The 24,671-nt window shown below is 44.4% G+C and overlaps 1 protein-coding gene across 7 annotated transcripts in view; it reads right to left on the reverse strand.

Moving 5' to 3' along the window:
• EP300 (E1A binding protein p300) overlaps window positions 1-24,446 on the reverse strand; it is a 72,207-nt gene extending 47,761 nt beyond the window's left edge. For 4 of the 7 annotated variants that reach the window (XM_056523733.1, XM_056523734.1, XM_056523735.1 and 1 more), the window contains exons 1-10: window positions 23,124-24,446; window positions 8,582-9,201; window positions 5,887-6,057; window positions 4,473-4,758; window positions 3,483-3,596; window positions 3,131-3,376; window positions 2,194-2,287; window positions 1,031-1,168; window positions 683-800; window positions 45-219 (exon numbers count right to left, since the gene is read on the reverse strand). In XM_056523733.1, the coding sequence (XP_056379708.1) occupies window positions 45-219; window positions 683-800; window positions 1,031-1,168; window positions 2,194-2,287; window positions 3,131-3,376; window positions 3,483-3,596; window positions 4,473-4,758; window positions 5,887-6,057; window positions 8,582-9,201; window positions 23,124-23,436 (2,275 nt within the window). In that variant the 5' untranslated portion in view covers window positions 23,437-24,446. The remainder of the gene's footprint in view (window positions 1-44; window positions 220-682; window positions 801-1,030; window positions 1,169-2,193; window positions 2,288-3,130; window positions 3,377-3,482; window positions 3,597-4,472; window positions 4,759-5,886; window positions 6,058-8,581; window positions 9,202-23,123) is intronic. The other 3 variants (XM_056523739.1, XM_056523737.1, XM_056523738.1) reach the window with 1 other exon arrangement.
• Between the last annotated feature and the right edge of the window lie 225 nt (window positions 24,447-24,671).

Here is a 24,671-nt window from a genome sequence, read left to right on the forward strand (position 1 = left end):
TTTTTTTATTGCAAAGAGGGAAAAAAGGCAAAACAAAAACCTACTTGTTGTCATGACCGGTTGTGATGGGGGCATACCCGAGCCCTGATTCATTGCTGCAGGAGGCATGCCAGGAGTATTGGGCATTAGATTTTGCTTCTGTATCCTAATGCGACGTTTTTCTTCAAGTTCTTTCTGGATCTTGTAGATTTTCTCAGCTAACAGATGATAGTACTCAGCCTTTTTAAGGAAATGAACGAAAGTAAATAGATGTATAAATATATTTTTTATGTTTAATGTAATGTGCAATTTTTGCCAACTGTACTGTGTTTATGGCAATGACTAGAGATGAGCGAACTTACAGTAAATTTGATTCGTCACAAACTTCTCGGCTCGGCAGTTGATGACTTTTCCTGCGTAAATTAGTTCAGCCTTCAGGTGCTCCGGTGGGCTGGAAAAGGTGGATGCATTCCTAGGAAAGAGTCTCCTAGGACTGTATCCACCTTTTCCAGCCCACCGGAGCACCTGAAAGCTGAACTAATTTATGCAGGAAAAGTCATCAACTGCCGAGCCGAGAAGTTCGTGACGAATCGAATTTACTGTAAGTTCGCTCATCTCTAGCAATGACATAACTAAAAAGGAGTGTGTTACAATGGAATTCATGTATGACCTATAACATAGCACATTAATAAGAATGACTTACCCTGCTGTTCGCAGATTCATACATATCACCTTCCACTTTCCGAGCGTAAGCTACCAAGTTCTCCATCCGCCTGTCCTTTAATGCAGCAGGGTCGGGGGTTGGAAATATGGCTTGAACTCTGCCAAAAAAAAATAATGCAGAAGTAATTTATGCTTTTCTAAAATGTAATCCTATTTAGTGCTGAGAAGTTCAATCGATCATAAAGGACTTTTTCTTTTTTTTTTAGGGGGCTTTGACTGTGGATCCACACATTGGCATGGTACCATAATCTTCCTTTTATTTAATGACCTTAAAAATATAAAGATACTAAACTGCATATAATCTTTGAATACTTTAACTAGTACTTACAGTTTGTGAACTAGATGGTTCCTCAAGTCTTGAGTTATATCTTCATGCCAAGGTTTCCGTATTGCAGTGCTAGATGGTGGAGCTGCTGTAGGCATGGATCCCAAATTGGAAACATTGCTGCCATCGCCCATCATTACACTACAAGAAAAGCATAAAATTGTAGTTGAACAACATATGAATTAAACTGTTCCACGCAAAACCTCTAAACTTTCAAAATGCTCAAAGTCAAAGTGAAGGCGTTACCTAAAAATCACATCCCTTCCCCTTCACCCACGCATAGCCCTTCCCTTCAATTCTTTGGTTGAATTTAATGGACGTATGTCTTTTTTTCAACTGTACTATGTAACCTACTTTTTTTTTTTTTTGTACCAATGAGTGTTAGATACTCAAGTTCTCTTAATAGTTCTTTTTTCTAATTCGTTTCTATATTCTGAATGTAATTATTTTTTTTCAGTGACATTCTTTATCAAACCCCTTGAACATGAGCAATAATAGTCTGGACCTGTCCCACTGACATGAAGAGGAAAGGTTACTAGCTATGCTCTGTGCAGTAATCATTTTACAGGGAAGGGGAGGCTGAGCGGCTATTGTCTCATCTATATACTGGAGTCCTCCTTCGCTTTAATGCTGTACAGATCACTTTCTAGCAGCCTTCTCATCAGACAGTATAGGAAGTCTCAGCTTAGTTTTAGGGCAACAGGCCAGACAGAAAACTGCAAGATTTCAGAATTTTATAATCAAGATAATGCAAAATTTGAAGAAAAAAAAAAATCACCCAAAGTGTTTAAAAATTGGTTGTTTTCTGATGACAATCTCTTTAAGGTCAAAAAAACACATTAGACTGACTATTGCTGCTTAAAAGGGGTACTCCGGTGGACAGTTCCCGACATGGACAGAGGTGTCAGCAGAGAGCACTGAGGTCAGACAAAGATTCAAAAAAGAAAAACTTCCTCTGGAACATACAACAGCTGATAAGTACTGGAAGGATTAAGATTTTTAAATACCCCTTTAAGGTGTTTGTCTGAAGTTTATTCACGTCTAGAAGCAGCTTATTTTCCTGGCCACATTGAAAACGCATGCATGCTGACCCAAACCAAGCATACATGCGTATGGGAGAAACAGGGTGAATAGCTCTTGGCCAACACAGCAACTTGCATACATACCTCTGAGCGTTCATCCCTGGATGAAGCATCGAGTCCGGAAGAAGACCAGAACCCTGGACACCCACACCACCATTCACTCCTACTGGGCTTGCACCTGCGCAAAAAGACCACGGATCAGTTTATACAACAACATAAGTAATTATATTAAATACATTACATATATATATATATATATATATATATATATATATATATATGGGGAGATTGATCATTGCATTTTTTTTTGTCTATGTTTTGGCGCAGTTCAGGCGCAAGCAGCATATTTAGCAACTTATGCGTCTTTTGATAGACCGTTTCACTCTTTTGCCTACCTGTAGAACCTTTTCTTTTTGACCATGCAGTATTCACGTATTTATCATTTGGGACTTTTGTGAAAAGTCGCTATTTTGTGCGCAAAGGTACTTTTATAGGCGCAAAGCTACAACACCTACCAGTAAACCTTTAACCTCTTGTGGACAACAGCGTCCCTCTCCCCTTCTATGACACGTGAATCATAGCTGGGTGGTTTTGGCAGCTACCTGCCACTAGGACCTCTCTCTAATGCCAGACATCACTGATCTCGGTGATTCCCAGCTTTAACCCCTTAGACTCCGCAATCAAATTTGATTGCAGCATCTAAACAGCAAGTAAAAATGTCCCGACAGCTCTGTGAAAGTAAAAACACCTAACCTGCCAAATTCAGGACCCAGGAAAGTGTCTACTTCCCTCCCTCACAAGCGTCTAGAAAGTGTATGTGGTAGAGCTTTTCCCACCACAGCAGAACTGCGCAAAATTCATCATCCTGCTGCACCTTCTTGATAAATAAGATGGACGCTAGTCAAACCCACCACCCAAATAAATGTGGGAAAATAAGCTCTAATGTAGACATTCTTTGATAAATCTGGGCCATAGATTACATTTTATACAGTACAAAAAAAAAAACAACAATGTTTCTTACTCATTGAGTTCATAGAGCGAATCCCCTGAGGAGACTGTCCCGATTGCTGACCCTTCACTTGCGTCTGGGACTGTGTTTGCAGTTGGCCTTGATATGGTAATCCCAGGGCAGCATACGCCCGTTCTATGGAGCTTGGATCAATCTGGTTAGCAGGATTAAGTGAAGGCGCAGGAGGCTGGCCCACATTACCAACCGTTCCCACATTGCCAGCAGTACCTAAAGACACTGGTGGACTCCCAAGTAAGGCTGCCAAGGATAAAAAAAAAAAAAAGAAGGAGTTTAATATCACTTCACTAATCCTGGAGTAAAAGCATACCACCATCAGTAAATGTAAAATTGTTGTTGTACGCACATTGTTGGTTGCGTTTGTCCCCTGCATTCTTCAGAGGCAGACAAACTGGACAGTCATGCCTCGTGCAGTTTTTCCAGTGAGAAATGATCTGTCGTGAAGAGGCGCAATGTGCAACTAAAAGACAGAAAACCGCAAATGTTAAGGGAAAAAAAAAAAAAAAAAACACAAAAAGGTTATAACCAAATATTTAAGGGGTATTCTCAACATCAAAAATGATCCCTTTCAACAGAATAAGGGCCGGTTCACACTACATTTGTAGTGTATGGGTGCCGGATCCGGTTGTGAGAGTGGAAACCAGCCGCTCCTGTATCCCAGCCGGATCCCCATTCATTTCAATGAGCCGACCACAGTCAAACGCTGACTCCAGTCGGCACAATTTTGCCCCGTTTGCACGGTTTTAGGTCCGGTTATAGAACTGTATACGGGGCAAAAATGAGCCAACCAGAGTCCCCGTTTGACTGTGGTCGGCTCATTGAAATGAATGGGGATCCGGCTGGGATCCAGGAGCGGCTGGTGTTCGCTCCTCCCAGCCGGATCCAGCACCCATACACTACAAACGTAGTGTGAATCCATCGTAAGTGATACATATGTTATTGCAGGAGATCTGACCACTGGGATCCACAGTGACCACGAGAACAGAGCATAAGTCCCCATCTGCGTGCCAATCGCACAGAATCTGCCATGGGAAACCACTGACTGGCTTAGTGGAGCAGTTTCTCTGGGTTTAATTGAAAGCCGGGTGGGGGGGGGGGGGGGGTGTGGTTCTGCCTCAAAGCTCCAGTCGGGGTGTAACTAAGTGTGAATATACACATACAATATTAAAAAAAAGGGGGAGGGGGGGGGAGAAATAATGTAGGTGAATATAGCTTGTACATTATTTTTACACAACCCCAAGCCTTATTAGAAAAACAACAATGTTCTCCCCCGGACAATCACTATATAAGCATTGTACAATGAAAGCTTTTGACCAGTATTAAATAAAACAGTCACCTTGGCATGATTTTCCAGCCTGGCAATGGGTCATGTGATTCAGGACATTCTTCATGGTACGACAATGGGGTAAATTGCATTGTCGCACCTCACCGTTTGCTTGTTCTCGTCTCTGGCACTTGTGGGCATGCAATAGAAGAACCAGTTGTTGCTGTATGAGCTTTCGCTTCTCAGGATCTGCTGTTGGGGCTCCTGAGCCAATCCCCGGAGATGCACCAGTGCCCATACCTTGAGGGGATGCTTGGACAAGGTTGGCTTGCGGTACTTGAGTAGATGGCTGTTGACCCTAAAAGAAAAAGTTAAGATTTTTAGCCTCATGTCTATTCTAACACATACAGATATTTGTGGGATCAATTTGCTTTCTTCTGCCACAAATTCTATTATTCTACCACCTGGCCTGCTCCACCTTCCTAAAGTGAATGGTACTTTTCACATCCAGCTGAATGAAGGGGTCACAAAGCTTGTGCGATTGGTGCGATCTCTTTATTTCCTACCAAGTTCCATACATTTGGCCTCCACCTGGTATTGCACTTGACCATGTGAAGTGAATAGGAAGAAGTTGCATTATCAGGTAAAGTCGCTACCAGATTTACCAAAGAGTCTGGTAGGAAGTAAAGAGGGTGCAGCGCTCGCACAAGCAAGTGATGGTGTCCGGAGTTAGACCACACTAATATATACCTAGGACATCAATAGAAGGTCCTGGAAAACCCCTTTATGGCTGTGTGGATGAAGTTTTTAGAAAACTAGGGATTTTCCATTAGTTTTACATATAGTAAGTGGGAAAAAAAATAAAAATAAACACATTAGGGTATCTAATAGAGGAATACACAGATATGTACAGCCAGTCCAGTAACTATGCTATTCTATTCTATACTAGGCGTTAACGCACATAACGGTGTATTTTAATGTTTTAAAGTGCAGATTTTGTAATACAAAGAACCAGTCACTAGACTTTTGGCCACATAACCACCATGTCATCGTACAGATGGGGAAAATCTTTCTAAACATGTCCCTGTGTCAGCTTTAGTGCTATACAAAGAACTTATAATAAGGTCACGCTGCATGTAACTCTCTGGAGAGAGTCATGTGGGCGGTGCTGGACTTCTTAGGAGACATGGGGGGGGAGATCAATACCTCTCTAAAGGAAGTGTTGCTGAGATGCCCATAGCAACCAATCAGATCGCTTCTTTCATTTTTCAGAGGCCTTTTCAGAAATGAAAGCAGTGATCTGATTGGTTGCTATGAGCAACTTTCCTTCTGGACAGGTATTGATAAATCTCCCCCATGGAGTGCTTGATGTCCTACAGCCCGAAATATGAACTTACCCACCAGGAGGGTTATCATTTGTGCAGTGACGTGAGGTCAGTGTGTCCTATATCTGCAGACCAGACTAGAAGATATCCCGTACACTCACCATATTTGGCATGCCAGGTCCAGATTTTTTGTCCATTGAAAACTGGTTCAGACTGTTCTGGAGAGCGGATTTGTTCTGCATCTGGGAACCGAGCCCTGTATTTCCCAGCTGGGGACTGGTATTCTGACCATAATTTGTCCCATAGGGGTTAGGGTTGTTCATTATCCCAAGCTAGAAGACAAAAGTCATTTACAAGTGTCAGGCAGATGCAGATGGGCCAGTTGTGATTTGATCTATACCAGGTAGGTCCGTATGTGGCTTTTGTAGGATCACACTATTCTACAATGTCTATATCCACACATTGTAAAATCGAGTCATGTTTTACAAATATACCGCAGTAAAATCACTTAAAAATGGCCATATTTTTGCTAAATAATATCCTGAATTAAATTCTGTGGAAAAGTGGCCATGAGTGCACAATCTATGAAAAAAAGGTAACTCAGAACAGCCAGTAAAATAAAGAGCACAACAGAAAAACCACAAATGGCCGTAAAAACCATTGAGAGAAAAAAAAAGCTGCAAATTTTACAACTGTCATTTTTTATGGCTACAAATACGAATTAAAATATACTGTGTGATTATGGACCTAAAAGGGGTACTCTGCTGCTCAGCGTTTGGACGTCATAGCCCGTCACCTCATAATGTCACACCCCGCCCCCTCAATGCAAGTCTATGGGAGGGGGCGTGACAGCCATCACGCCCCCTCCCATAGACTTGCATTGAGGGGGCGGTGTGTAACATCATGAGGGGACGGGGTTATGACGTCACAAGCTCACGGCGCGGGCTCCAGCTTTCCGAACAGTTTGTTTCAAACACTGAGCAGCGGAGTACCCCTTTAAAAGCATACTGAAAAAACACACTGCAAAATTATCTCCTGATCCTAAAGCCATCAATCAAATCATCAATTTTTACTATGAAGATTACTTTGGATTTGTTGAAAGATCCATCGCTGGGATCCAAACCTCTATCATCAATGGAACCAGTTTGATGCTATGTGAATCACTCATCCCAAGTGTCAAGAAATGTTAGTAGGCATGTTAAAGATATTAAGTGTTTCTAGGATTATTAAGATCTTTCTGGGCAGATCTGCAGTGAATAGTGGATCACTATACAGAGACCTGGCTATGGGAAAAGATACTGAGCATGTGCGTCCTCTAACACTTAGCTCTGTAGGTGAATATGTACATTATGTACTTTAAAGGGGTACTCTGCTGCTCAGCGTTTGGAACAAACTGTTCCAAACGCTGGAGCTGGCAGCTCGTGATGTCACAGCCCCGCCCCCTCATGCCGTCACGCCCCACCCCCTCTATGCAAGTCTATGGGAGGGGATGTGACAGTCGTCACGCCCCCTCCCATAGACTTGCATTGAGGGAGCTGGGCGTGACGGCATGAGGGGGCGGGGCTATGATGTCACAAGCTCCCAGCGCCGGCTCCAGCGTTCGGAACAGTTTGTTCCAAACGCTGAGTAGCGGAGTACCCCTTTAAACACCAGGTTTTGGGGGGGGGGGTTGATAGGCTTTTCATTGTTTGTTATTGTTTATGTTGTTTTTTCCAATAATGACAACAACCACAAAGCAAAATAGTCAAGTAGTAAAAATACAACAGTTTTATATGTTTTCACTCTGCCTCTCATTACTCCTGAACGAACGTTTCTGAGATTTTGGGTCACATGGCGGCTCCTCTGGTTGTCAACTACGCAAAAGCAACTGTAGTAACAGTAAAGAAAATGCCTATATCTCTAAGTACGGTGGAATTCACAACCGTTTCGGGCAGCACAATGGAGGTGGACGTATGGATATAGGCAAAAAGAAATGCTGAAGTATACCAAAGCACACTTATTTTAATGGACCAAATATAATCTATAAGTGACAACATTTACTTCCAAACATCTCCATTTCTCTTTCCTGATTGAGTGCAGCACATTGTGGCATACCCTTATCGAAAACGTATCCAACATACAGCGCAAGCGTAATGGTCATGCAGCTTAAAGGGGTACTCCGCTGCCCTGCTTCCAGAGCTCCGCTCCCCAGTGTCCGGAAGTTTATTGTTCCGAATGCTGTGTGCGGGTTTCCGTGTTCAGGGCCGCCCCTCGTGACGTCACGCCCGCCCGCCCCCTCAACGAAAGTCTATGGGAAGGGGGTGCGACAGCCGTCGCACCCCCTTCCCATAGACTTTCGTTGAGGGGGCAGGCAGGCGTGACATCACGAGGGGCGGCCCTGAACACGGAAGCCCGCACACCGCATTCGGAACAAACTTCCGAACGCTGGGGAGCGGAGCTCAAGAAGCAGGGCAGCTGAGTACCCCTTTAAAATATAACTTGACTAACATTTGGTGCCTGGTTATCTTTCATTTACTAATAGATGGGCTTTTGAAAGGAATCTAACATCAGTTCTATGCTGTCTGTACCACAAGTCATTGGGATGGGCTGATGGCTTCTCCCACCCCGCCAGCCTTGATCGATAGCTCTCTTATATGCAAACGGGGAGAGATCAATCCAGGCCAGTGGGGCAGGCAGAAGCCATTGGGGGCCATCTCAATGGCTCACAGTTCAGGCAGCATGATGGACATCCTCTAATTATTAGTGTGGAAAACATCCTGAATATTTTCCCATTATAATAGAAGTAAAAGCTTGCTGAAGAGACAAAGCACACAAAGCTTACAAATCAATCATGTGTTCAGTAAAGAAGTGCCCTACCTTGTTCATGGCGGTTGGCTGCGGGCTTCTCATTCCTGGCTGTCCTGCCATTGTCGGCCCCCCTTGCTGAAGTGTCTCTGCTAAAATGTTACTAGAACTGCCCATGCCTTGGTTCTGGTATTGCATTCCAGGTCGCCCCCTTCCTGCACCAAGTGAACCATTCATCATTTGCCCCTGCATCATGTTCTGTCCATTTCCAGCTTGCATCATACCCGTGTTCATGCCCATTCTAGGCTGGTTTATTGGGTTGTTTAGGGAAGGCATCATACCAGCTGCTGAGGAAGGATTTAGGCCTTGAGTGGGTTGTCCTGGATTGCTGCCATTACCTCCCATACCCAAGCCTGTCAATCCGCCTTGAGCCATTGGGCCCTTCACCATGTTGTTGAGAAGTCCGATACCTTGGCTGGTCTGTTGGGTTTGCTGACCGAGGCCCATACTCATGTTTGCACTACCACCTCGTAAAAGTTCTGAAAGCTGCTTGTGCTTGGCAGCTGCGTCGGGTACCATGCCCATGCTGGCGTGCAGCTGACTGAGCTCTCCTCCATTGCTCGCGCCAAATTCATTGGAGCTTATTAATTCATCGGGCAGATCTTGCTCCAGGTCAAATAAGGACCCAAAATCTAAAAGGAGGGAAAAACAGACAGGTTATTGCCATTATCACTCTTAACTAAGAAAAAGCTAAACAGCATCAGTATACCAATGATCTCTATCTGATATAAGGGTGCAGAGAATAACCGGCGGCTCTGTCTGCATAATAAAGGGGTTTTCTAGGACCTTTTCACTGACTATTGGTAATCTTTATCTGGTCAGTAAGGAGCCACAGAGCCCACATGCACAATGAATGGAGCCGGAAGCAGACCATTATATTATGTAGTGGCCATGCGGAGTTCACCTCAAAGGGGGAAGAGCTGCAGTAACCCAGCACGGCCACTACACAATGTATGGAGTAGTCTGTTTCCTGCTCTTTATTTCGGAGCATACCTTACACACCCCCCCCCCCCCCCCCCCCCGAATTACGCGTATGGTCACTCCTACATAGCACTCCGTGATATGTATGGACACACAAGGGATGGTAGAGCAGAACAGAGTTTTACAGCACGGTAGAGCAGACGGTGTGAATTGCTGTCGGCTTCTGTCACACACATCAACGTGTCACGACGCTCCGGTTGAAACACAATGAACTGAAAACTCAGATCCTAAAAACTCCTCATAGGGGGGTTCCAGAAAGCAAATTCTGAAGAAATGCATTATAGCAATTTTTTTTTTTTTTTTTTATAGATAAGAACACTAACACGACAACTCCATGTGCAAGATGTACAGTGGTCTAAACGGACCATCGTTTGCTGAGGGATCCATGCAATGTAAAGTATAGGACAGTGGTCTACAACCTGCGGACCTCCAGATGCTGCAAAACTACAACACCCAGCATGCCCGGACAGCCAACGGCTGTCCGGGCATGCTGGGAGTTGTAGTTTTGCAACATCTGGAGGTCCGCAGGTTGAAGACCACTGGTATTGGAAGTTATACTCACCTGTCCCCGCCGCTGCGGACCGTCACCGCTGCCCTGGATGTCGCCTTCCATCGCTGTCGCCGCGTCCCCGTGGTGTCCCCGACACTCCAGCAAGGCCTCTGCTTCCCTGGCATCCTCGCTCTCCGTCGTCGCTACGCACGCTGCTCCTATTGGATGACGGGACGGCGTGCGCACCGACGTGATGACGTCGATGGAGAGCGCCGACGATGCAGGGAATCCCGAAGAGAACGCGCCAGAGCCCCGAGGACAGGTAAGTGATCGTCAGAGGACCACACGGGGCACCGTAAACGGCTATCCGGTGGCAGCTGAAGCAGTCTGCGCTGCCGGATAGCCGTTTATGCGATGGCCCCGACATACAAAAGCATCGTATGTTGATGCTGCCTTCAACATGCGATAGCCTCTGAGAAGGGGGGGGGTGTCACTGTATACTTAATATCAAACAGTAGTAAAGGTACACAGCTGATCCCACCTTCCTAAGTAGGCTTCAGGGTCTTACAACTACAGTGCAGTCTAAAAGGTGAACATCTCTGGGGGGCAATCTGGGCAAGATTCCCCATTTCCAAGGGAAAGATCATAAAACATGACAGAAAATATTTGTTCTTGTAAATCGCTTTTTAGCTTTACGGATGCTGACCAAGTTTGTGTTTTTTTTTTTTATAAAATTTTTTTTAGCAATGGGCAGAATATTGTGACATACAGGCATTTGGTCCCTAAAATATAAACCTGACAGAATGGAGGTGTAAACAGGGAGCTAGAAGGAACGAAAGCTGCCCATGAGGGACGTGTCAAAAGTTTTGATCAGTTGATCTTAGGGGGAGATTTATCAAAACCTGTCCAGAGGAAAAGTTGCCCAGTTGCCCATAGCAACCAATCAGATCGCTTCTTTCATTTTTGAAAGCAGCGATCTGATTGGTTGCTATGGGCAACTTTTGCTGTGCACAGGTTTTGATAAATCTCCCCATTAGTGCTCAGAACCCCAACTGCGTCTGGGTCCCTTTTTTTTTGCACTTAATAAAAAAAAATTTTTTTTTTGGTAAAATTTTTTTGGGGGCCTTAACTTATTTTTGTGTCAGCGTGCATTCACACCAATATTGTGCAACACAGCAGGAGGACTTTAAAAACTGCACGCTGCTGCTTCACGGCCACATCCCATTCATTTGAATGAGTCAAATTGAGTCAGATAGTGACTAGAATCCGCTCAATTTTGGACCGTGTCCGGTCTGCCACTGTTTTTATTCCAACAATAAAACTGATACCGTTCAAAAAAAATGAGCCGACTGGAGTCCCTATCTGACTACTTTTGGCTCATTCAAATGAATGGGGTATATCACGGGTTGGGCAGGGATACGGCAGCGGATGGTTTTTAAATTCCCCCGCCGGCCGAGAAGGACTGACTCCAACGTCCAGCCTAAACCCTGGAAGTGATCGGCTATTGGCCTTAAAGGGGTTCTCCGGTGCTTAGACATCTTATCCCCTATAAGATGCCTGATCGCGGGAGTCCCGCAGCTGGGGACCCCCAGGATCTTGCACGCGGCACCCCGTTTGTATTGATTACCGGCGACTACAGGGCAGGCGGCGTGTGACGTCACACTCTACCCCTCAATGCAAGCCTACGGGAGGGGGCGTAATAGCTGTCACGCCCCCTCCCATAGGCTTGCATTGAGGGGTGGAGCGTGAAGTCACACTGAGGCGGAAGTGACACGCCGCCGGCCCTGTGGTCGCCGGTAATCAGACCCGGAGCGAACACGCTTCGGGGACTGATTACAAACGGGGTGCCGCTTGCAAGATCCCAGGGGTCCCCAGGGGCGGGACCCCCGCCATCAGGCATCTTATCCCCTATGCTTTGGATAGGGGATAAGATGTCTAAGCACCGGAGAACCCCTTTAAAGTTCACAGATTATCATATCGGCCCTAAAAAAAAAAAAAAAATCATTATCGGTCGATCCCTATATTCAACCACACTGATGTGCCTTAGAACAAAGATAGGCTTATTGGGCCGATCTGAGCTATGAAGAGACTCTGCTGCAGAGTTTTCCCTCTGAACCCAGAAACTCAGGAGAGTACAACAAGTCCAGATGGGGCGTATACTGTGACAGCACTCACCAAAGTAACCTCTGCGCCGAGTACAGCTAGTCCCATCCCCTACATCATAGGTCTCCAAAACGTGGTCCTCCAGCTGTTGAAAAACTAAAACCCTGAGCATGGCCGGACGGCCGTTAATTGCTGGGAGTTGTAGTTTTGCAACAGCTGGAGGACCACAGTTTGGAGACCAGCGACCTACATTATCCATTATCGCTCCATTCAAACTGTGGTCCCAGCAACTGATATTTATGGAAGTAAACGTGCGCATAATATAGAATATGTGGCCAAGTGGTAACCTGTGTGAACAAAGCCTTACATACAACTGGAATTCTTACATGGTGATCAGTCACGGAATATAGGACAACTACTAACAAAATGATAACTATACAGTCACCTATAGCGGAATAAGCCTGAAAAAAGCCACAGTAAGCCAAAACATACAAACAAAAAAATAAAGGATTTTACAAACTGCCCCCATGGTTCTTAGTACAGGTAGAACGAATGTTCACTTATATTACACAAAAGAAAAGTTGCCATTTGTACCACTATACGCAGGATTCCTATACACAGATCTATACTGGACCAGAGAATAACTAAACACAAGTCTATATACTATATATACTATTATCTAATATAGAGTGTCCCCAAATAAGGCATGCTGGGAGTTGTAGTTTGGCAACAGCTGGCATTTAAATCAACTGGTGCCAGGGAGTTAAACAGATTTGTAAATGACATCTATTAAAAAATCTTCACCCTTCCAGTACTTATTAGCAGCTGTATACTACAGAGGAATTTCTTTTCTTTTTGAATTTTTTTGTCTTGTTCACAGTGCTCTCTATTGACACTTCTGTCCGTGTCAGGAACTGTCCAGAGCAGCATAGGTTTGCAATGGGGATTTTCTTCTGCTCTGGACAGTCCCCAATACGGGCATCAGGAGTCAGCAGAGAGCACTGTGGACAAGACAAAATTTCAAAAAGAAGAATTTCCTCTGTAGCATACAGCTGCTAAAAAGTACTGGAAGGGTAAAGATTTTTTTAATAGAAGTCATTTACAATTCTGTTTAACTTTCTGGCACCAGTTGATTTAAAAAAAATTTAAATAAAAATGTTTTCCACCAGAGTTCCCCTTTAATATAACTGCATGAGGCCCACAAGAGGAAGATCATGTGCAATACATGGCTGAACTAAACATCGGCTAACAGGAGACCAGAACCTAGGACTGGACCCGCAGTATAAATGTGGAGAGGTTAGGCTTCTGCTTTGTTTTCTTCTCAGCAAAAATGACTAAAAAAAAAAAAAAAAAAAACTGCTGCACTGCATTTTTTGGGTGAAAAAAAAGCCACATCTGGAAGTCAATAGGGAATTATGAAACTTCAATCACACTTGCCTTTATTTATATATTTTTTTATATCATCACCTTTGGTGTTTTTGTGCGGTATTGGGCTCAGTGGCGGTTTTCCAAAATCGCAGCATGTTGAAACTAAGGAGTTGTAGAAGTCTATGGTAAAAATAATAAAAAAAAAAAGCCATTCCAAAACCCCAGGTGGGTTAAAGGGGTATTCCAGGATTTTTTTTTTATTTGACTATGCTACAGGGGCTGTAAAGTTAGTGTAGTTCATAATATAGTGTCTGTACCTGTGTGTGATGATTCTCACAATTCACCCCAATATTTATTTTTAACAGCACACAATGACTGTTGTCACAGATTTTTCCCAACTTGCAAAGCGGCCGAGACCTGACTCACTAGTCAGCTGATGACAGGGAGCCTGTCTGCTTCAATGGGTGGAGGGATGAATCTGCAACTAATGCAACAGCTGTAGGCACCCTGATTGAAAACCATAGGTCTGCAGCTCATTTAAGTTTCAATGGGTGGGGTGGCTGATGTGTGGGAGGGAGGAAAATGGAATCATGGGATTTGTAGGCAAACAAGAAAACTGAAAACAGGAAATACCAGTTCACAGAAAGCTAACCACAGAGTTATGGTAATCTCACAGCATAGCCATTTATCCCCCAAGACAAGCGCAGATCCTTCCTAAGCATGTCCATTACTGTCTGCCAGGTACGTACTCAAATCACCTTATGCTGGAGAACTCCTTTAAGCATTGGCTTTTTTTGTTCCCACCATTATCAAAGAAACATGACCTGCCATGATAAAAACAAAGGAGGGAAAAATACCAAAGGAAAAAAAGCCAAGGCTAAAACCTGCTATTTTTGAAAAAAGCGCCACATTTTTTGTGGCTTTTTTTCGGTAGGGATATAAATAAAACCTGAGCGGTAACGTCGCCTCATACTGGGAAATAAGAAACTCTAGTGACCAAGGCCAAGTCTTCTTACAGACATTGTTTGGCATGCTGGGAGTTGCAGTTTTGCAACAGCTGGAGGCACCCTGGTTGGAAAACACCTAGATATAGGGCCTCGGCTCAGTAGACACACTGGATTTTTATATTTCACTTTATTACCCGAAATTGCTACACCCGAATTTTACATGAACATCTAAAGCAGTGGTCTCCAAACACTGAACCTCCAGCGATTGCAAAACTACAAATCCCAGCATGCCCACATAGAGAATAAGTTGTTTAACCATTTAAAACCTTAACCAAAAGTGTGAACGGGGTGCAGGTGAGCGGATGACTTACTATGATTTTTTTTTTATGGTCCTAAAGTTAAAAAAAAAAAAAAAAAAAAAAAAAAAAAGCATAGTATTTTGTTGTAATACGGCTATTTTAGAAGCGAAAAGAAAACATAAAAAAAAACATTTTTGGCATAGTTTTCCTTAAAATTTTGACATTTTTGAGCATACACACTTCAAAATACCTGATTTGCATAAAAGAGGTTTAAGAAATATTCTGTCAAAAGATGTGCAAGATAATTTTCGAGTCGAAAAATGCCAGAATCAGAAAAAAAAACTCAGTAAAGCCTTTTCTTCATAGTGAACAGCAGATCAGTGCGAGAAATTTTTTTTTTTAAAATAAATAAAAACCTTTTGGTGGAAACTTAGTGTGTTTGGGAACCTACTGCCCTTTATGTACAAGTGCAGACTCTTTCGATCTATAAGGCTCCCCATAGCGCTGAACAGGTCTATTGAATATTTAAAGCCATTTATTCATTGGGGCCTTTGCGCGAGGAGCAAGAACGGCTTCTCGTGTCGTCTGACAGTCACTTGCATTTTTGTTGACAGACAGAACGGCAGCTTAAAGGGGTACTCTGGTGGAATACAATTATTTTTTTTGATCAACTGGTGCCAGAAAGTTGAACCGATTTGTAAATGACTTCTATTTAAAAATCTTAATCCTTCCAGTACTTATCAGTTGCTATGTGCTCCTGATTTCTTTTTGCATTTCTTTTCTGTCTGACCACAGTGCTCTCTGCGGACACCTCTGTTCATGTCTGGAACTGTCCAGAGCAGGATAGGTTTGCTGTGGGGATTTGCTTCTACTCTGGACATTTCTTGACATGGACAGAGGTGTCAGCAGAGAGCACTGTGGTCAGACTGGAAAGAAATGCAAACACAAAATAACCTCCTGTGGAGCACACAGCAACTGATAAGTACTGGAAGGGTTAAGAGTTTTATATAGAAGTAATTTACAAATCTGTTTAACTTTCTGGCACCAGTTGATTAAAAAAAAAAAAAATTATTGTTTGCCACCAGAGTGCCCCTTTAAGCAACAAGAAACCTACTGTACAAATTGCCAAACCAAGGTAATCCGCTATCCATTGGTTTAGTCTTATTTGCACAATCCCTGCAGCCGTGTACGATGCCGCTTTAGCTGTAGCTACAACTACAACTCTCAGCATGCCCAGACAGCCGTGCACAACTGCGACTCTCAGGATGCCGAGACAGCCACTGGCAGTCCGGGAATGCTGGGAGTTGTAGTTTTGCTAAAGCTATAGAGCTGCACATTGGGCAACACTGGTATAGACCTGTGGTGTCCAAGCTGCTGCCCTCAGCTGTCTGTCAGGGCATGCTGGGAGTTGTAGTTTGGCAACAGCCTGAGGAGCCACATGTGAAGTCGGGGCATGATGGGTGTGTAGTTTTGCAACATCAGAAGAGTCATAGGGTTAAGTGAGGGCATGCCGCATGTTACATAGTAGGGTTGAAAAAAAAAAAAATTAAAAGACAGATGTCCATCAAGTTCGACTAATAGTTGTAGTTTTGCAACAGCTGGAAAGCAACAGGTAGGGGAATGTTCGTATACATTCTACAGAATCCATAAGTATAAGAGTAGACATGTGCTGCCCATTACATGCATCAGCCAAAATGCCCAGCTGAAACCCATGCAGGGATCTGTATACATCTCCATCCCGATACATTAACCCAAAGATCTGCAGACAAAGCAAAACTACAACTCCCAGTATGCCCCGACAGCCGTTGGCTGTCGGGGCATGCTGGGAGTTGTAGTTTTGCAACATCTGGAGGTTATACCATCACCCACCCAATCAGTGGCGGGAAAGCTAGGGGGGGGGGGGTTGCACGTGTCCCAGCCACCAATCACTGCAGATTTGATGGGCCAACACTGATTTGTTATTATGGGCCCTACTAGAGATGAGCAAACTTATAGTAAATTTGATTTGTCACGAACTTCTCGGCTCGGCAGTTGATGACTTATCCTGCGTAAATTAGTTCAGCTTTCAGGTTCTCCGGTGGGCTGGAAGGTGGATGCAGTCCTAGGAAAGAGTCTCCTAGGACTGTATCCACCTTTTCCAGCCCACCGGAGAACCTGAAAGCTGAACTAATTTATGCAGGATAAGTCATCAACTGCCGAGCCGAGAAGTTTGTGACTAATCGAATTTACTGTGAGTTCGCTCATCTCTAGGCCCTACTTTCCCTTTCTATACCCCTTTTTTAAATAAGCCTATGGAGTCTAACCTAACAAAAACTAAAATAAAAACTAAAATAGAAAAAGAAACCAGCCCTCCCCCTCAGACATTCCTCTGCACCGACGGCCAGGAGCCACGGCCTATAGTTATTAAAGGAAATCTGTCACCAGCACTTACCTGTCAGTACCGACAGAGAGCAGGTGACACTGATGACAACGGTACTTACCTTGTCCCGTTCCGTGGCAGGGACCTCCGGTAATCGTTGCCGTTCGCTCCAGCTCCGGGCACCCGACTTGGGGCATAGACGGAGCTTAGTGATGTCACCGCTGCCGCTCCCTGCTGGGTCCCGCTGCCAGAGAGCAGCAGCGGTGACGTCAATAAGCTCCGCCCGTGCCCAAGCCGGGTGCCCGGAACTAACGGAGGAGATTACCGGAGATCCCCGCCACGGAACGGGATAAGCTAAGTACCATTTTCATCAGTGTCAACTGCACTGTCCGTACAGACAGGTTAGCGCAGGTAACAATGGTGACAGATTTGCTTTAAGGAAAATAGCAGAAACTTCAGATAAACATCTTTTATTTCTAAAACTTTTAAATCACCCACACAACAATGTGCATCAGGCCCGACACCTTTCAGTTACTACCTTAATCAGAGTCTATGATTAAGGCCGCAACCAAAACGCGTCAGGCCTGATGCACACTGTTCCTTGCTGTTTGGATGAGGTTTCACAATTCTTACAAATAAATGTTTTTATCCAGATTCGTACTGCTAGACTAAATACCTTCTGCATCTTCTCCCTAACTAGGGGCTATATTTTTTTGCGCACACCATTCTATCCTACATCTAGATGTAATGATCGGCTTGTTTAATGTGCCCCAGTTTTCAGGTTCATTTTTGCCCAAATTTTTGTCAGATAGAAAGTGGTGGGTGACTACGATTTTTCATCCTAATTCAAAAACATTTCTATAGTATCTGTATTTTTTGTGTTTATTACTATTATTGTGTATGTAAATAAATGAATTGTATCACTAGGTTTCTATCCAAGTAATTGTACATGATCTATTGCATATATAATAGCGTAGGAATAGAGTAGAACAGCCTTTCCCAAACAGTGTGTCTACAGTTGTTACAAAACTACAACTCCCAGCATGCTCAGACAGCCTTAGGGTGCGTTCACAGTACGGAATTCCACAGTGTGAACTTAACATTAGTGTGAGTGGGTCTCCGCAAGACCCATTCACACTGCGGAATTTCCGCCGCTGAAATTGTTGCGCGCAAAGAAAGAGCATGTTCATTCTTTGCGCAGATTCCGCGAGCACGGCATAGCTGTCAATGGTGAGGTCTCAGTGCCCCGCGGCCCTACCACCAAAGCGATATCGGCGGCGGCCGCCAGGCGGAATCTCCGCAAGAAGAGATTCCACAGTGTGAACGCACCCTTAGGCTAAGCATAGTTTTGCAACAGCTGGAGACACACCATTTGGAACACACTGGTGTGAAGATTAAGATACAAAAACTGACAAAACCATGTGAGAACGCCCTACCCCAAGTCTGACATACGATTTTTAGACACATCCGATTAGACTCTGATTTAGCCCCCCCACCCCCATCCCCCCCATTTCGACAATACATCTGATGGATGCAAAAAAAAATTGTTATGTGAATGCGGCCTAATTCTTTTAAAGCTGAGCTCTAAATTGGCCTAACCCATGACAACCAATCACAGCTTTTGTTTTACCAAAAGACCAGTGAAAAATTTAAGGGGATATTCCGATTTGACAGAAACTACTCAGGTAAAATAAAGCTGCGATGTGATTGGTTGCCAAGTTTGTCAAATCAGAGCTCAGTTTTAAACAATTTAGGCAAGATGATGTCAGCTGTCATTGGTTGCTATAGGTCAGTGTTTCCCAACCAGGGTGCCTCCGGGTGTTGTAAAACTACAACTCCCAGCATGCCTGGACAGCCGAAGGCTGTCCAGGCATGCTGGGAGTTGTAGTTTTGCAACATCTGGAGGCCCCCTGGTTGGGTAACACTGCTAAACATAAAAGCAGAGCTCAGCTTTAATATGGTAAACCAGAGGCTGCACTGATCGGCTGCTCTGGATTAAGACAGGGTTCCCTAACCTGTGGCCCTCCAGCTGTTGTGAAACAACTCCCATCAAGCCTTGGCAGCCATAATGGGAGTTGTCGTTTCACAACAGCTGGAGGGCTATAGGTTGAGAGAACATAGGGGGAGATTTATCAAAACCTGTGCAGAGGAAAAGTTGTCCAGTTGCCCATAGCAACCAATCAGATCGCTTCTTTCATTTTTACCAAGGCCTCTGCAAAATGAAAGAAGCGATCTGATTGGTTGCTATGGGCAACAGTGCAATTTTTCCTCAGCACAGGTTTTGATAAATCTCCCCCATTGTGTCAAGAAATTAAAGCTAAATTCCAATTGGACTTAACACCCCGGCAGCCAATCACAGCGCTGCTTTCATTTTACCTGAGCAGCTAACTCAATGAAAGCCCAGCCCTGACTTGACATAAACAACAACCAATCAGAAGGCAGCTCTTCATGCTCCCAAGGCTGCGTTCATAAAGCTTTATTGCCGATTGTTTAACACATACACTTTATAGGGGGAAATGGACAAGTTCTTATAGACTTACAATATTTAAAAAAAAAAAACTGCCCGTAACGAATCCGTTTTTTTTTTTGCGTGACTGATCGCGTAATTTTACATAAATCTAAATTATTTGAATGGTAACTGAAACCAACAGAGGGTGAACCCGGGACAAACCGAATATATAAAAGCCGAGCTCTGATTTGTCATAACCTGAAGGGTGCGCGTTCATACCGCGGTATTGCTGCCCGCTCAACGCATACATTTTATAGTAAAAAAATATACATCTTAACGAATGCTAAAAATAGACGCTACACAGTATGAGTTTCCCATTGACATACATTATAAAGAGAGAGTGGCCATAATGGTTGCAATTTTTCTTTTTTTTTTTGGGCACAGCAAAATTAAACAGGAGTAATGGTGGAAACAGCGAAATGGAGACCAAAAAAAAAAGAAACAAAAAAACAGTGTGAACCCTCCCCAAGTTGAATATATAAACCAGCATTTGCCAAACAGTGTCTCCAGCTGTTGTAAAACTAAAATCCATCATGCACGGACTTCACAATGTTGCTCCCCAAACTGTTGCAAAACTACTACTCCCAGCATGCCCAGCCAGCCATTTGCTGTAAGCAGTTGTAGTTTTGCAACAGCTGGAGAACTATACATTGGGCAACACTGTGGTGTCCAACCTGCAGCACTCCAGCTGTTGCCAATCTACAGCTCCCAGTATGCCATCAGTTTGGCAACAGCTGGAGGCACTCTGGTTGGGAAACGTTTTAATGCGCTTATGTTAAGGCTGTCTGGGCATGCTGAGAGTTGTAGTTTTGCAACAGCGAAACGCTATTCTCTTACGTTAAGTCGTATCCTACTGTACGCTACTTAAGGCGGCATTAACGGATGCTAAAAACGGATGCCGTACAGTATAATCGGGTTCCCATTGACTTTTATTATTTAAAAAAAGTGACCGTGACGAATCCCCTTATTTTTTTTGGAAAGGGGAGGAGGTACATGCTTTTGTATACAGAAAAATTAAATAGACGGTAACCGAGCAAACCGTGAAATGGAGACAAAAAATTAATTTAAAAAAATAAAAAAAGCAGTGTTAACCTAAATTCTAAGTTGGGAATATAAAACAGAGGCATGCTGGGAGTTGTAGTTCTGCTACAGCTGGAAAGTAGCATAACCAATCAAAGCCAAGCTCTGGCTTGTCATAACCCACAGCAGTGATTCACAGCTTGGCTTTAATTCACCCAGGTAAAGTTTAACCCAGTGTTTCCCAACCAAGCTGCCTCCAGATGTTGAAAAAACTACAACTCCCAGCATGCCTGGACAGCCTTCGGCTGTCCAGGCATGCTGGGAGTTGTAGTTTTGCAACACCTGGAGGCAGCTTGGTTGGGAAACACTGGTTTAACCAATGAAAACTAAGGGTGCATTCACGTCACGTTTTTTGCTATACAGTTCCCATATACGTTTTCTATGTGAAAACCGTACGGAACCGTATTGAAAACCATATGCATCGACTCTCCATTGAAAACCGTATGCCAAAAGATGCATCAGGTTGTGTCCGTTTTTTTACTGTACCCAAAACCGTAGTCTACCACGGGTTTTGGTCAGGGTGAAAAACTGTATTAAACCGTATACGTTTTTTTTACATGGAAGTCAATGTGAATTATACAGAACCTTATGTGCTTACAGTTCCCTCCGGTTTTTGACTTTGCACAGTTTTTCTTCTTGGAATTTCAATCAAACAAGTGAAACTTTATTCATAATGGCGTGAAAAGTTAAAAACGTACACTTTTTTTCCTTAAAAAAAAAAAAAAAACGGATGCAACCGGACATCATTTTTTTAAACCGTATACGGTTTTTAACTGTATACAGGTTAAAATTTCTACATACATTTTGATACAGTTCAGTCCGGTTTTGAGGAATCAGTTTATCAAAAACCTGATACGGGAACTGTATTGCAAAAAACGTGGTGTGAATTCACCCTAAGGCTGCATTCACATCTTGTTTTTGCAATACGGGTCCCGTATCCCGTTTCCGTACAAAAAAAAAAAGCGTATGTCTCCAAACCGGACCAAAACGTATGCAACCATATATGCCTCCATGTTTTTTTAAACCGTATACGGTTTGAAAACAGATGTCCGTTTTCATACGTTTTCCTTTAAAAAAAACAAAACGGATACGGTTTTGTGTTTGTCAACATTTTAAATAAAGTTATTTTTTTTAAATTAAATTTCCCCCCAAAAAAAGAAGAAAAGAAAAACCGTATTGTGCAAACCGGATGTAACCGTACGCACATACAGTTCAATACGGTTAGCATAGAACTCCATTTTAAAATAACCGTATACAGGTTGGATACGGTTTTTCAACCGGACTTCAAACCGTAGCAGACCGTTTTTTTTTGTGTGTGCGAAAAAAAAAAAAACCTGCATACAACCGTAAATGAAGCAAAAACGTACGCAACCGGATGCTACAGTTGTCAACGTAATGTCTATGCATACGGTTTGGAATACGGTTCACTAAGTTTTTTGGGGCTAAAACGGGATACGGCAAACCGTATTGCAAAAACGTGGTGTGAATGCAGCCTTAGGGTGGGTTCACACCACGTTTTTGCAATACAGTTCCCGTATGAGCGTCAAAACCGTATGGAACCGTATTGCAAACCGTACTCATTGACTTTGTATTGCAGACCGTATCATGCGGTTGCATACGTTTTGTATCCGTTACAGTTAAAAGCGTTTTAATTTCCCGTACTTTAAACCGTAGTCTACTACGGTTTGAAGTCCGTTTGAAAACCCGTATTTAAACCGTATCCTTTTTTTATACAATGGTGGTCTATGAGAACCGTATTCAACCGGATACACTTACATCCGGTTTTCACAATACGGTTTACGAATCTGCACATGCGCAGCTGGTTCCGAAAGTTCCACCAGCTTCTAAAATCTATCTGGGAGTGTTTTACCGTATGCATCCGTATATACGTTTTTTTTATTAGAATGCGGTTTTTAACCAGAATCCGGCATATACGATTTAGTACGGTTTTTAGCGATACATTTCCTTCAAAAAAAAAAAAAACGTGACACGGGAACTGGATTGCAAAAACGTGGTGCAAACCCACCCTTAGCTGTGATTTGACACAACACACAATGACCAATCACAGCACAGCAAGAGGCCTAAAAGCCGTTCTCTGATTGGTTGCTCTAGAACAGTTGGTCTACAACCTGCGGACCTCCAGATGTTGCAAAACTACAACACCCAGCATGCCCGGACAGCCAACGGCTGTCCGGGCATGCTGGGTGTTGTAGTTTTGCAACATCTGGAGGTCCGCAGGTTGAAGACCACTGCTCTAGAGGGAGAAGTTTAGCCTCCAATCAAAGCTGTTAAAACCAACACTGTGACTGGTTGCTAGGGGCAACCCTCCACTTCCCTCCCAGCAGGGCCAACCATGACATTACCCTCGGGGACTACTCCTCCCATCCTCCTGTCACTGAGCAGCATGTGTCACGTTACCTGGACCATCGGAAGACAGGGCAGGAGACGAGATCTTGGGCTTCTTGGCAGAGGGCGGCCCTGGATCCAGCAGATTTTCGGCCATGGCTGCACACAGCGTCCTCCTCCTCTCTCCTCTATAGTCGCGGTCCTCAGCTCTGATCACTACTACAACACACAATGACCGGCGACCAGAAGACGCATCTAAGGTCTGAACACTGGAAAAAGGGGAAGAAAAAAAAAAAAAACCGCAAGAGGGAAGAGGTGGGGAAATAGAGGACTGTTCACAAACACCCGCACAGGTAACGGGCCTGGAAGTGCTCAGCCGCCCCATCCCCGGTGCTGAGCCGGGCACGGTACCGGGGCCTCTCCGGAGAAGTCATCCTGAAACACAAAGACTCTTCACCCCCCACCCGAAAAAAAAATAAAAAGGAAAAAAAAAAAAGACAAAAATAAAATAAAAAAATTATAATAAATGTGGATTATATCTAGTGCAACTTTGCGCCAAGAAAACCCAATTTAAATAGTGAGTGTGTATGGCCGGGGCTCAGAGGCGCAGACCCGGGGCTCTCCCCCCGTCAGAGGGCGGCATCGTGAATCGGCTCGGGTTGCACGGCTCCGGGGGAGGGCTTACATGGCGGCGCGGTAACGCAGGAGGAACCGTAAGGGCTGTGTGAGCGATGGGGCCGCCTTCAATTATCTCCCGGGGATAGGGGGATCGTTCTCCAGCCTCCTCCGCGGCCTCTAACGCGCACACTAGATGGGGGATCGGCGGATGACGGATTCAGGGGGGGCCGGAGGAGTAAAGAACCGGAGCCGGGGCAGCTATGTCTCTGGGGATCTGAGCGGTAGCGGTATCCCGGGGAGGATGAACACGGGATGGGGGGAGGGGGGGCTGGTGATCAGAGCTCGGGTGTCCACAGCGGATGACGGCGAAACGTTCCCGTTCTCATTCAGCCTCCTCCGGGCTCCCGGCGGCTGGCGCTCCGCGTCCAATTCAAGTCCGGGGGGCTCCGTCCCTCACACACACAAACAAAATGGCGGCTGTTGTTTCTTCACTCCGCTCGGGGAAGCTTCGGCAGTAGCGGCCGGAAACGACGCAACACGATAGTAAGGAAGAGACACGCCCACCGCCTCCTCCTCCAGGGAGGGGGGAAGAGGAGGAGCCACGCCGCGGAGAGGGAGGAGCTTAGAGCTGATTGGACGCTTCACACAATGAACCCCCCGGACTCCGGGCGCACTGCGGCCCACGTGATGCCGTCCTGAGCGTCTGATTGGTCCGTTTCACTGCAGATCCCTTTGGTTGTGTCATGGCCCCGGTCTGTCTTTTCTTAAAGGAGAGGTGGAATAAGCCTTAGGTTTTTTTTTTTTTTTTTTTCTTCGTTCCTCCTTCCGCCATATGATTCGGCTGAAAAAATAAACTGTTGTATTGTGTAAAAGCCAAATAAATGTATTTATATATATGTATATATATGAATCATCCCGTAATCTGGGTGATGTGAGGAGCGACTGAGGCAAAGTGCCGTGAACGAGATAGAAGGGGCAAGTTATGTAGTTGTGGAAGATGGA

Source organism: Hyla sarda, chromosome 6 (genome assembly GCF_029499605.1).
Source record: "Hyla sarda isolate aHylSar1 chromosome 6, aHylSar1.hap1, whole genome shotgun sequence".
NCBI classification, from domain to species: Eukaryota; Metazoa; Chordata; class Amphibia; order Anura; family Hylidae; genus Hyla; species Hyla sarda.